Source organism: Panulirus ornatus, chromosome 21 (genome assembly GCF_036320965.1).
Source record: "Panulirus ornatus isolate Po-2019 chromosome 21, ASM3632096v1, whole genome shotgun sequence".
NCBI lineage: Eukaryota > Metazoa > Arthropoda > Malacostraca > Decapoda > Palinuridae > Panulirus > Panulirus ornatus.
This window is the reverse complement of record NC_092244.1, coordinates 20,520,447-20,534,275: the sequence shown is the minus strand read 5'-3', so window position 1 is coordinate 20,534,275 and position 13,829 is coordinate 20,520,447. Positions and strand designations below refer to the sequence as shown.

General features: G+C 42.2%; 1 protein-coding gene across 1 annotated transcript in view; it reads left to right on the top strand.

The window, feature by feature from the left end:
* mi (cyclin E-interacting protein minus) overlaps positions 1-13,829 on the top strand; it is a 348,571-nt gene that overhangs the window by 74,480 nt on the left and 260,262 nt on the right. The window contains exons 6-7 of the mRNA XM_071675810.1: positions 756-932; positions 11,951-12,142. Of these exons, the coding sequence (XP_071531911.1) occupies positions 756-932; positions 11,951-12,142 (369 nt within the window). The remainder of the gene's footprint in view (positions 1-755; positions 933-11,950; positions 12,143-13,829) is intronic.

Here is a 13,829-nt window from a genome sequence, read left to right as displayed (position 1 = left end):
ACTTGCAGGAGGGTGAAAGGCGTGCAAGGAATAGAGTGAATTGGAAGGATGTGGTATACTGGGGTCGACGTGCTGTCAATGGATTGAACCAGGGCATGTGAAGCGTCTAGGGTAAACCATGGAAAGTTCTGTGGGGCCTGGATGTGGAAAGGGAGCTGTGATTTCGGTGCATTATTAGATGACAGCTAGAGACTGAGTGTGAACGAATGTGGCCTTTGTTTTTTCCTAGCGATACCTTGTGCACATGAGGGGGGAGGGGGTTGTTATTTCATGTGTGGCGGGATGGCAATGGGAATGAATAAAGGCAGACAGTATGAATTATGTACATGTGTATATATGTATATGTCTATGTGTATGTATACGTATACATTGAGATGTATAGGTATGTATATTTGCGTGTGTGGACGTGTATGTATATACATGTGTATGTGGGTGGGGTGGGTCATTCTTTTGTCTGTTTCATTGCACTACCTTGCTAATGCAGGAGACCGACAAAGCAAAATAATAATAAAAAAAAAATATCCCCAGTGTTTTTTATCATCTTTATTCCAGTCACTTTTAATCCAGCATCTCTCAAATAGGAAATACATTTGTGTATTTGTGTTCCCACTTGTCATTCATACTTTTTATCCTTCCTGTAAGTATAGTCAGTTGATACAACTATTATAGGTGATTGGTTATTTGAAAGTAGGGCAGCAAAAAAAGGAAAATTGTTTTATTTTGTATCTGTTGATTAATTGATTTTTGTTTTCTAGGAAGCACTATACATCCTCCCAACTGCAGAAGTTGTTGCAGACTTTGATATTGGTACTTTACCTTGGGTGTATCTACATCATGGTGGTGTGTATAAGATGACACCTGTCAAATTCTCTGATGAGGAGGAACAAGAGGAAGTGATTGCTATGCTGGATATGTTTACTGCTCAGCCAGGAGTGGGTATTAAGAGTTTTACAGATAGTTTTTGAATAAAAGAACCTCTCATTAATACCATTGAATTGCCCTGCAAAATTTGTGAATGCATCTAAACAAAATCATATAAATATGTAATCAGCTCTTTGTACAGTAGAGGGAGAGAGCTCTGCACTCATGGGATTTTACTTCATCATGTAGCTTTTTAAACATTTTTATACAACCAGCATTTACAGTTTCAGCACTTTTTTCTTGGTATAAACCATGGTTACTCTTGTCATTGCATTTACAGACTTGAAGACAGTAATCAGGCCATCATTACTCTTTTCTTCTCTAGTTAATTTTCCATGATATATACCATGATAAGGTTCATGAAAGGGTGATAGAAAATACATAGTCTTAGAACACATGATTAACCTATAAACTGCATCCTATATCAGTTGATGTGCTCTCAGGAACTGGTAGCTCATATCAACTAATGGGCTGATTTTTTCCCTCCTCTGTCTAAATATCCAGATACAGGATAGGGGAGCAAGAATACTTACCATGCATTCCCCACATGTCGTAGAAGGCAACTAAAGGGGATGGGAGCGGGGTACTAAAAACCCTCCCCTCCTTGTATTTTAACTTTCTAAAAGGGAAAACAGAAGGAGTCATGCGGGGAGTGCTCATCCTCCTCAAAGGCTCAGATTGGGGTGTCTAAATGTGTGTGGATGTAACCAAGATGAGAAAAAAAGGAAAGATAGGTAGTATGTTTGGGGAAAGGAACCTGGATGCTTTGGCTCTGAGTGAAATAAAGATCAAGGGTAAAGGGGAAGAGTGGTTTGGGAATGTCTTGGGAGTAAAGTCAGGGGTAGATGAGAGGACAAGAGCAAAGGAAGGAGTAACATTACTCCTGAAACAGGAGTTGTGGGAGTATGTGATAGAGTGTAAGAAAGTAAACTTTAGATTGATATGGGTGAAACTGAAAGTGGATGGAGAGAGATACGGGTGATTATTTGTGCCTATGCACCTGGTCATGAGAAGATCATGAGAGGCGAGTGTTTTGGGAGCAACTGTGTGAGTGTGTTAGCAGCTTTGATGCATGAGACCGGGTTATAGTGATGGGTGATTTGAATGCAAAGGTGAGTAATGTGGTAGTTAAGGGTATATTTGGTGTACATGGGGTGTTCAGTGTTGTAAATGGAAATGGTGAAGAGCTTGTAGATCTGTGTGCTGAAAAAGGACTGGTGATTGGGAATACTTGGTTTAAAAGGAGAGATATACGTAAGTATACATATGTAAGTAGGAGAGATGGCCAGAGAGCATTATTGGATTAAGTGTTAATTGATAGGCTTGTGAAAGAGAGACTTTTGGATGTTAATGTGCTGAGAAGGGCAACAAGAGGGATGTCTGATCATTATCTTGTGGAGGTGGAGGTGAAGACATGTTAAGGTTGTCAGAAAAGAAGAGAGAACGTTGGGGTGAAGAGAGTGGTGAGAGTAAATGAGCTTGGAAAGAAGACTTGTGTGAGGAAGTACCAGGAGAGATTGAGTGCAGAATGGAAAAAGGTGAGAGCAAATGACGTTAGGGGAGTGGGGGAGGAATGGGATGTATTTAGGGAAGCGATGATGGCTTGCGCAAAAGATGCCCGTGGCATGAGAAGCGTGGGAGGTGGGTTGAATAGAAAGGGTAGTGAGTGGTGGGATGAAGTAGTAAGATTATTAGTGAAAGAGAAGAGAGAGGGATTTGGACGATTTTTGCAGGGAAAAAATGCAATTGAGTGGGAGATGTATAAAAGAAAGAGACAGGAGGTCAAGAGAAAGGTGCAAGAGGTGAAAAAGAGGGCAAATGAGAGTTGGGGTGAGAGAGTATCATTAAATTTTAGGGAGAATAAAAAGATGTTCTGGAAGGAGGTAAATAAAGTGTGTAAGACAAGGGAGCAAATGGGAACTTCAGTGAAGGGGGCTAATGGGGAGGTGATAACAAGTAGTGGTGATGTGGGAAGGAGATGGAGTGAGTATTTTGAAGGCTTGTTGAATGTGTTTGATGATAGAGTGGCAGATATAGGGTGTTTTGGTCGAGGTGGTGTGCAAAGTGAGAGGGTTAGGGAAAATGATTTGGTAAACAGAGAAGAGGTAGAAAAGCTTTGCCAAAGATGAAAGCTGGCAAGGAAGCAGGTTTTGGATGGTATTGCAGTGGAATCTATTAAAAAAGGGGGTGACTGTATTGTTGACTGGTTGGTAAGGTTATTTAATGTATGTATGACTCATGGTGAGGTGCGTGAGGATTGGCGGAATGCTTGCATAGTGCCATTGTACAAAGGCAAAGGGGATAAGAGTGAGTGCTCAAATTACAGAGGTATAACTTTGTTGAGTATTCCTGGTAAATTATATTATTATTTTTTTTATCATACTTTGTCGCTGTCTCCCGCGTTTGCGAGGTAGCGCAAGGAAACATACGAAAGAAATGGCCCAACCCCCCCCATACACATGTATATACATACGTCCACACACGCAAATATACATATCTACACAGCTTTCCATGGTTTACCCCAGACGCTTCACATGCCTTGATTCAATCCACTGACAGCACGTCAACCCCGGTATACCACATCGCTCCAATTCACTCTATTCCTTGCCCTCCTTTCACCCTCCTGCATGTTCAGGCCCCGATCACACAAAATCTTTTTCACTCCATCTTTCCACCTCCAATTTGGTCTCCCTCTTCTCCTCGTTCCCTCCACCTCCGACACATATATCCTCTTGGTCAATCTTTCCTCACTCATTCTCTCCATGTGCCCAAACCACTTCAAAACACCCTCTTCTGCTCTCTCAACCACGCTCTTTTTATTTCCACACATCTCTCTTACCCTTACGTTACTCACTCGATCAAACCACCTCACACCACACATTGTCCTCAAACATCTCATTTCCAGCACATCCATCCTCCTGCGCACAACTCTATCCATAGCCCACGCCTCGCAACCATACAACATTGTTGGAACCACTATTCCTTCAAACATACCCATTTTTGCTTTCCGAGATAATGTTCTCGACTTCCACACATTCTTCAAGGCCCCCAGAATTTTCGCCCCCTCCCCCACCCTATGATCCACTTCCGCTTCCATGGTTCCATCCGCTGCCAGATCCACTCCCAGATATCTAAAACACTTCACTTCCTCCAGTTTTTCTCCATTCAAACTCACCTCCCAATTGACTTGACCCTCAACCCCACTGTACCTAATAACCTTGCTCTTATTCACATTTACTCTTAACTTTCTTCTTCCACACACTTTACCAAACTCAGTCACCAGCTTCTGCAGTTTCTCACATGAATCAGTCACCAGCGCTGTATATGGGAGGATATTGATTGAAAGGGTGAAGGCATGTACAGAGCATCAGATTGGGGAAGAGCAGTGTGGTTTCAGAAGTGGTAGAGGATGTGTGGATCAGGGGTTTGCTTTGAAGAATGTATGTGAGAAATACTTAGAAAAGCAAATGGATTTGTATGTAGCATTTATGGATCTGGAGAAGGCATATGATAGAGTTGATAGAGATGCTCTGTGGAAGGTATTAAGAATATATGGTGTGGGAGGAAAGTTGTTAGAAGCAGTGAAAAGTTTTTATCGAGGATGTAAGGCATGTGTAAGTGTAGGAAGAGAGGAAAGTGATTGGTTCTCAGTGAATGTAGGTTAGCGGCAGGGTTGTGTGATGTCTCCATGGTTATTTAATTTGTTTATGGATGGGGTTGTTAGGGAGGTAAATGCAAGAGTTTTGGAAAGAGGGGCAAGTATGAAGTCTGTTGGGGATGAGAGAGCTTGGGAAGCGAGTCAGTTGTTGTTGGCTGATGATACAGCGCTGGTGGCTGATTCATGTGAGAAACTGCAGAAGCTGGTGACTGAGTTTGGTAAAGTGTGTGAAAGAAGAAAGTTAAGAGTAAATGTGAATAAGAGCAAGGTTATTAGGTACAGTGGGGTTGAGGGTCAAGTCAATTGGGAGGTGAGTTTGAATGGAGAAAAACTGGAGGAAGTGAAGTGTTTTAGATATCTGGGAGTGGATCTGGCAGCGGATGGAACCATGGAAGCGGAAGTGGATCACAGGGTGGGGGAGGGTGCGAAAATCCTGGGAGCCTTGAAGAATGTGTGGAAGTCGAGAACATTATCTCGGAAAGCAAAAATGGGTATGTTTGAAGGAATAGTGGTTCCAACAATGTTGTACTGTTGCGAGGCGTGGGCTATGGATAGAGTTGTGCGCAGGAGGATGAATGTGCTGGAAATGAGATGTTTGAGGACAATGTGTGGTGTGAGGTGGTTTGATCGAGTAAGTAACGTAAGGGTAAGAGAGATGTGTGGAAATAAATAGATCGTGGTTGAGAGAGCAGAAGAGGGTGTTTTGAAATGGTTTGGGCACATTGAGAGAATGAGTGAGGAAAGATTGACCAAGAGGATATATGTGTCGGAGGTGGAGGGAACGAGGAGAAGTGGGAGACCAAGTTGAAGGTGGAAAGATGGAGTGAAAAAGATTTTGTGTGATCGGGGCCTGAACATGCAGGAGGGTGAAAGGACTGCAAGGAATAGAGTGAATTGGATCGATGTGGTATACCGGGGTTTACGTGCTGTCAGTGGATTGAATCAGGGCATGTGAAGCGTCTGGGGTAAACCATGGAAAGCTGTGTAGGTATGTATATTTGCGTGTGTGGACGTATGTATATACATGTGTATGGGGGTGGGTTGGGCCATTTCTTTCGTCTGTTTCCTTGCGCTACCTCGCAAACGCGGGAGACAGCGACAAAGCAAAAAAAAAAAATATATATATATATATATCCATGGGGATAGGGGTGAAAGAATACTTCCCATGCATTCCTCACATGTGGTAGAAGGAGACTAGAGGGGACGGGAGCGAGAGACCAGAAACCCTCCCCTCCTTCTATTTTAACTTTCTAAAAGGGGAAACAGAAGAAGGAGTAACGCGGGGAGTGCTCATCCTCCTCGAAGGTTCAGATTGGGGTGTCAAAATATGTGTGGATGTAACCAAGATAAGAAAAAAGAAGAGATAGGTAGTATGTTTGAGGAAAGGAACCTGGATGTTTTGGCTCTGAGTGAAACGAAGCTCAAGGATAAAGGGGAAGAGTGGTTTGGGAATGTCTTGGGATTAAAGTCAGGGGTTAGTGAGAGGACGAGAGCAAGGGAAGGAGTAGCACTACTCCTGAAACAGGAGTTGTGGGAGTATGTGGTAGAGTGTAAGAAAGTAAATTCTAGATTGATATGAGTAAAACTGAAAGTTGATGGAGAGAGGTGGGTGATTATTGGTGCATATGCACCTGGGCATGAGAAGAAAGATCATGAGAGGCAAGTGTTTTGGGAGCAGCTGAATGAGTGTGTTAGTGGTTTTGATGCACGAGACCGGGTTATAGTGTTGGGTGATTTGAATGCAAAGGTGAGTAATGTGGCAGTTGAGGGAATGATTGGTATACATGGGGTGTTCAGTGTTGTAAATGGAAATGGTGAAGAGCTTGTAGATTTATGTGCTGAAAAAGGACTGGTGATTGGGAATACCTGGTTTAAAAAGTTGGATATACATAAGTATACGTATGGAAGTAGGAGAGATGGCCAGAGATCGTTATTGGATTACATGTTAATTGATAGGCGCACAAAAGAGAGACTTTTGGATGTTGATGTGCTGAGAGGTGCAACTGGAGGGATGTCTGATCATTATCTTGTGGAGGCAAAGGTGAAGATTTGTATGGGTTTTAAGAAAAGAAGAGTGAATGTTGGGGTGAAGATAGTAGTGAGAGTAAGTGAGCTTGGGAAGGAGACTTGTGTGAGGAAGTACCAGGAGAGACTTAATACAGAATGGGAAAAGGTGAGAACAAAAGAGGTAAGGAGAGTGGGGGAGGAATGGGATGTATTTAGGGAAGCAGTGATGGCTTGCGCAAAAGATGCTTGTGGCATGAGAAGTGTGGGAGGTGGGTTGATTAGAAAGGGTAGTGAGTGGTGGGATGAAGAAGTAAGATTATTAGTGAAAGAGAAGAGAGAGGCATTTGGACGATTTTTCCAGGGAAACAGTGCAAATGAGTGGGAGATGTATAAAAGAAAGAGGCAGGAGGTCAAGAGAAAGGTGCAAGAGGTGAAAAAGAGGGCAAATGAGAGTTGGGGTGAGAGAGTATCACTAAATTTTAGGGAGAATAAAAAGATGTTTTGGAAGGAGGTAAATAAAGTGCGTAAGACAAGGGAACAAATAGGAACTTCAGTGAAGGGGGCTAATGGGGAGGTGATAACAAGTAGTGGTGATGTGGGAAGGAGATGGAGTGAGTATTTTGAAGGTTTGTTGAATGTGTTTGATGATAGAGTGGCAGATATAGGGTGTTTTGGTCGAGGTGGTGTGCAAAGTGAGAGGGGTTAGGGAAAATGATTTGGTAAACAGAGAAGAGGTAGTAAAAGTTTTGCAGAAGATGAAAGCTGGCAAGGCAGCAGGTTTGGATGGTATTGCAGTGGAATTTATTAAAAAAGGGGGTGACTGTATTGTTGACTGGTTGGTAAGGTTATTTAATGTATGTATGACTCATGGTGAGGTGCTTGAGGATTGGCAGAATGCTTGCATAGTGCCATTGTACAAAGGCAAAGGGGATAAGAGTGAGTGCTCAAATTACAATGGTATAAGTTTGTTGAGTATTCCTGGTAAATTATATTGGAGGGTATTGACTGAGAGGGTGAAGGCATGTAGAGAGCATCAGATTGATGAAGAGCAGTATGGTTTCAGAAGTGGTAGAGGATGTGTGGATCAGGTGTTTGCTTTGAAGAATGTATGTGAGAAATACTTAGAAAAGCAAATGGATTTGTATGTAGCATTTATGGATCTGGAGAAGGCATATGATAGAGTTGATAGGGATGCTCTGTGGAAGGCATTAAGAATATATGGTGTGGGAGGCAAGTTATTAGAAGCAGTGAAAAGTTTTTATCGAGGATGTAAGGCATGTGTGCGTGTAGGAAGAGAGGAAAGTGATTGGTTCTCAGTGAATGTAGGTCTGTGGTAGGGGTGTGTCGCTGTCTCCAGCATTAGGGAGGTAGCGCAGGGAAACAGACGAAAGAATGACCCAACCCACCCATATACACATGTATTTACATACACGTCCACACACGCAAATATACATACCTATATATCTCAATGTACATATATATATACACATACAGACATATACACATATACACATGTACACAGTTCACACTGTCTGCCTTTATTTATTCCCATCGCCACCTCGCTACACATGGAATAACAACCCCCTTCCCCCTCATGTGTGCGAGGTAGCGCTAGGAAAAGACAACAAAGGCCCCATTCGTTCACACTCAGTCTAGCTGTCATGTAATAATGCACCGAAACCACAGCTCCCTTTCCACATCCAGGCCCCACAGAACTTTCCATGGTTTACCCCAGATGCTTCACATGCCCTGATTCAATCCATTGACAGCACGTCGACCCCGGTATACCACATCTTCCAGTTCACTCTATTCCTTGCAGTCCTTTCACCCTCCTGCATGTTCAGGCCCCGATCACTCAAAATCTTTTTCACTCCATCTTTCCACCTCCAATTTGGTCTCCCACTTCTCGTTCCCTCCACCTCTGACACATGTATCCTCTTTGTCAATCTTTCCTCACACATTCTCTCCATATGACCAAACCATTTCAAAACACCTTCTTCTGCTCTCTCAACCACACTCTTTTTATTTCCACACATCTCTCTCACCCTTACATTACTTACTCGATCAAACCACCTCACACCACATATTGTCCTCAAACATCTCATTTCCAGCACATCCACCCTCCTGCTCATAACTCTATCCATACCCCATGCCTCGCAGCCATACAACATTGTTGGAACCAGTATTCCTTCAAACATACCCATTTTTGCTTTCCGAGATAATGTTCTCGACTTCCAAAAATTCTTCAAGGCTCCCAGAATTTTCGCCCCCTCCCCCACCCTATGATTCACTTCCGCTTCGATGGTTCCATCTGCTGCCAGATCCACTCCCAGATATCTAAAACACTTTACTTCCTCCAGTTTTTCTCCATTCAAACTTACCTCCCAGTTGACTTGACCCTCAACCCTACTGTACCTAATAACCTTGCTCTTATTCACATTTACTCTTAACTTTCTTCTTTCACACACTTTACCAAACTCAGTCACCAGCTTCTACAGTTTCTCACATGAATCAGCCACCAGCGCTGTATCACCAGCGAACAACAACTGACTCACTTCCCAAGCTGTCTCATCCACAACAGAGTGCATACTTGCCCCTCTTTCCACCTCCCTAACAACCCCATCCATAAACAAATTAAACAACCATGGAGACATCACACACCCCTGCCGCAAACCTACATTCACTGAGAACCAATCGCTTTCCTCTCTTCCTACATGTACACATGCCTTACATCCTCAATAAAAACTTTTCACTGCTTCTAACAACTTGCCTCCCACACCATATATTCTTAATACCTTCCACAGAGCATCCCTATCAACTTTATCATATGCCTTCTCCAGATCCATAAATGCTACATACAAATCCATTTCCTTTTCTAAGTATTTCTCATATACATTCTTCAAAGCAAACCCCTGATCCACACATCCTCTACCACTTCTGAAACCATACTGCTCTTCTCCAATCTGATGCTCTGTACATGCCTTCACCCTCTCAATCAATACCCTCCAATATAATTTACCAGGAATACTCAACAAACTTATACCTCTGTAATTTGAGCACTCATTCTTATCCCCTTTGCCTCTGTACAATGGCACTATGCACGCATTCCGCCAATCGTCAGGCACCTCACCGTGAATCATACATACATTAAATAACCTTACCAACCAGTCAACAATACAGTCACCCCCTTTTTTAATAAATTCCACTGCAATACCATCCAAACCTGCTGCCTTGCCAGCTTTCATCTTCCGTTAAGCTTTTACTACCTCTTCTCTGTTTACCAAATCATTTTCCCTAACCCTCTCACTTTGCACACCACCTCAACCAAAACAACCTATATCTGCCACTCTATCATCAAACACATTCAACAAACCTTCAAAATACTCACTCCATCTCCTTCTCACATCACCACTTCTTGTTATCACCTCCCCATTAGCCCCCTTCACTGAAGTTCCCATTTGCTCCCTTGTCTTACGCACTTTATTTACCTCCTTCCAAAACATCTTTTTATTCTCCCTAAGATTTAATGATACTCTCTCACCACAACTCTCAATTGCCCTCTTTTTCACCTCTTTCACCTTTCTCTTGACCTCCTGCCTCTTTCTTTTATACATCTCCCACTCATTTGCATTGTTTCCCTGGAAAAACATCCAAATGCCTCTCTCTTCTCTTTCACTAATTATCTTACTTCTTCATCCCACCACTCTACCCTTTCTAGTCAACCCACCTCCCACTCTTCTCATGCCACAAGCATCTTTTGCGCAAGCCATCATTGCTTCCCTAAATACATTCCATTCCTCCCCTACTCCCCTTACCTCCTTTGTTCTCACCTTTTTCCATTCTGTACTCAGTCTCTCCTGGTACTTCCTCACACAGGTCTCCTTCTCAAGGTCACTTACTCTCACCACTCTCTTCACCCCAACATTCACTCTTTTTTTCTGAAAACCCATACAAATCTTCACCTTCGCCTCCACAAGATAATGATCAGACATCCCTCCAGTTGCACCTCTCAGCACATTAACATCCAAAAGTCTCTCTTTCACTCGCATATCAATTAACATGTAATCCAATAACGATCTCTGGCCATCTCTCCTACTTACATACGTATACTTATGTATATCTCGCTTTTTAAACCAGGTATTCCCAATCACCAGTCCTTTTTCAGCACAAAAATCTACAAACTCTTCACCATTTCCATTTACAACACTGAACATCCGATGTATACCAATTATTCCCTCAACTGCCACATTACTCACCTTTGCATTCAAATCACCCATCATTATAACCCGGTCTTGTGCATCAAAACCACTAACACACTCATTCAGCTGCTCCCAAAACACTTGCCTCTCATGATCTTTCTTCTCATGCCCAGGTGCATATGCACCAATAATCACCCATCTCTCTCCATCAACTTTCAGTTTTACCCATATTAATCTAGAATTTACTTTCTTACACTCTATCACATACTCCCACAACTCCTGTTTCAGGAGTAGTGCTACTCCTTCCCTTGCTCTCGTCCTTTCACTAACCCCTGACTTTACTCCCAAGACATTTCCAAACCACTCTTCCCCTTTTCCCTTAAGCTTCGTTTCACTCAGAGCCAAAAATTCAGGTTCCTTTCCTCAAACATACTACCTATCTCTTCTTTTTTCTCATCTTAGTTACATCCACACACATTTAGACACCCCAATCTGAGCCTTCGAGGAGGATGAACACTCCCCGCATGACTCCTTCTTCTGTTTCCCCTTTTAGAAAGTTGAAATACAAGGAGGGGATGGTTTCTGGTCTCTCGCTCCCGTCCCCTTTAGTCGCCTTCTATGACACGTGAGGAATGCGTGGGAAGTATTCTTTCTCCCCTATCTCCAGGGATAGCGCAGAAATGATCAACCTCATGTAAACAGAATGACACTCATTCTTTCTTGCCCTTGGCCTCAATTTGGTTAGATACTGCCCCAACACTTTACTTTCTCTATAATTATCTAATGCTGCCATGCTCTAATTTGTATTATCGGAAACAAGGGAGGATTTTTGGTAAGTACAGTAAATAATTGTAGATGCAATGTTGTTTAAAACTTATATTGGGAAAATAAAGTTCCACAGGTTGTTATAATGTATTCAGTGTGCTATCAAGTCCCCTTGGTATTATTAATACCCATAATCCAACAAATTTTGAAATTTAGCATCTGCTTTGCTCCATGGTTGCCTTATTATAGCCATTAGTGTATATTTGTATTAATGAGTTGGATTATACCATATGTATAGATATAATAATCCGCAAATTAGCACTGATTTTATTCTGTTAGCTGAAAAGTAAGGCTTTTGTACAGCATGGAAGTAAACAGCATTTTTATTTTCTTTATGCAGTTGGCAACTCTAATCCGTCTTCAGTACTCACCTTTACCACCTTTGCTGGAAGGCATCAGATCAGTGACCACAGAGGAATGGAAACGCAGTATTGCTGAGGGGCAGTTTGATCTCATTCCAAAACTTTATTTCAAAGGTTTCCATAGGACACTAAACATGCTCATTTTGAGTGAAGGAGCAGAAAAGGGAAAGGTAGGCTATAACTTGAATTTCTTCACAATTTGGATATCATTGTAATAGATATGAAATTTACGGATCGCTTTATAGATCTGTTCCATGATTTTTTCCCTTTATAATTTGATACAAATGAGGATGTTTGTAGTTTTATGCCCATCAACAAGTTCTCTAGATTTGATGAGTGTAGGGGATACAGTTGGTATGCTCATCATTTAAAGGAGGTAAACATTTTTACTGGTAGATGTGGGGCTCTGAAGTGTGCAAAGTTGTTTCATGGGGTAAGAGCTATTTGCATGGGATATAAGAAGTTAGTCCAGTATAAATTGCATTTATACATATGATATATTGAGGAATCAGGTGTATGTGGATATTTGAAAATTTTTCTCTTCAAGGTGAGTTTGTCCTGTGGGCCGTGAAAGTTATGCCAGACCACTGTGGATTAGAAATGAGTTAGATAGCTCTGTTCCTTTGTTAACCACCTGATAACTAGGTCTGCCCACTGACCAATCCAGAAACCTCCTACTCAGTGATGACATCATCAGTTTCAAGTCATCATTTGAGGAGCGCTACATTGTTCCTTGGAACTTGAACAGGGATGGACAAATCCACACTAGGTGTGGTTTTCTTGCATGAGGTACATGTGACCTTGGGTACAATGAAATTGACTTGGTTCTTGTATTGTAAGGTTGGGCAGTATTCTTCTAGTGAGAACATTTGCAGTCTTGTTATGTGTATGCGAGATGTGCATGTGGGGTTTACAGCAAAATCATCTGTGAGAGCAATGATTTTGATTCATACCCTGGGGTTGTACCTCCTAGGGTTGGAAATTAGTCAGCCAGGCATTTTCTGTTAGCACTGTGGGTTAGCAATGAGGTAAATGCTTCTCTCCCTTTGTTAACCACCTAATAGCCCAGGTCTGCCCTCTGACCAATCCAGAAACCTCCTACTTGGTGATGACATCATCATTTTCAAGTCATCAGTTGAGGAGCACTACATTAATCCTTGGAACTTGAACATGGATGGACAAAGCCGCACCAGGTGTGGTTTTCTTGCATGATATACATGTGACCTTGGGTACTATGTAATTGACGTTGTTCTAGTAATGTAAGGTTAGGCAATATTCTTCACTAGTGAGAACATATGCACTTTTAGTGCACATGGGGTTTACAACAAGATCATCTGTGAGAGCAATGATTTTGATTCATACCCTAGGGTTGGAAATCAGTTAGCCAGGCATCTTCTGTTAGATTTAGTCCCCACTGACGTTGACTAGCATTTCAGTAGGCAAAACATTTCCTTAGCTTGACCTTAATGTTGAAGAGAGTCTTTTCTTTTCAAGGAAAATATTTTTCTCATAGGGGCAGGAATGTCAGGAGTAACTTGTGGATGCAGATCAGCACCTCAAATCATTGTGAAGGGTTGGGATCACTTTGTCCACTGATCTGGCAGTCCCACAATGCAGCCATTGCTATGTCATGAAGTATTGGGGACTAGGGCTGTTCCAAGGGCAGGAATATGGTAACCCATCAGAGGGCCACGCTTGTCAGATAAAGAAATGAAGGTATGTATATAGAAGAGCTTGTTTTCCGGGGCAACTTCAGGTTAAGGTTTCATATCTTCAGTAGGTTGCCACATGTCATTTTAGATTGTCAGCTTTCCTGTAGATGCTGTTTATGGGTTTAGAGATGGCAGAAGTAAAGGG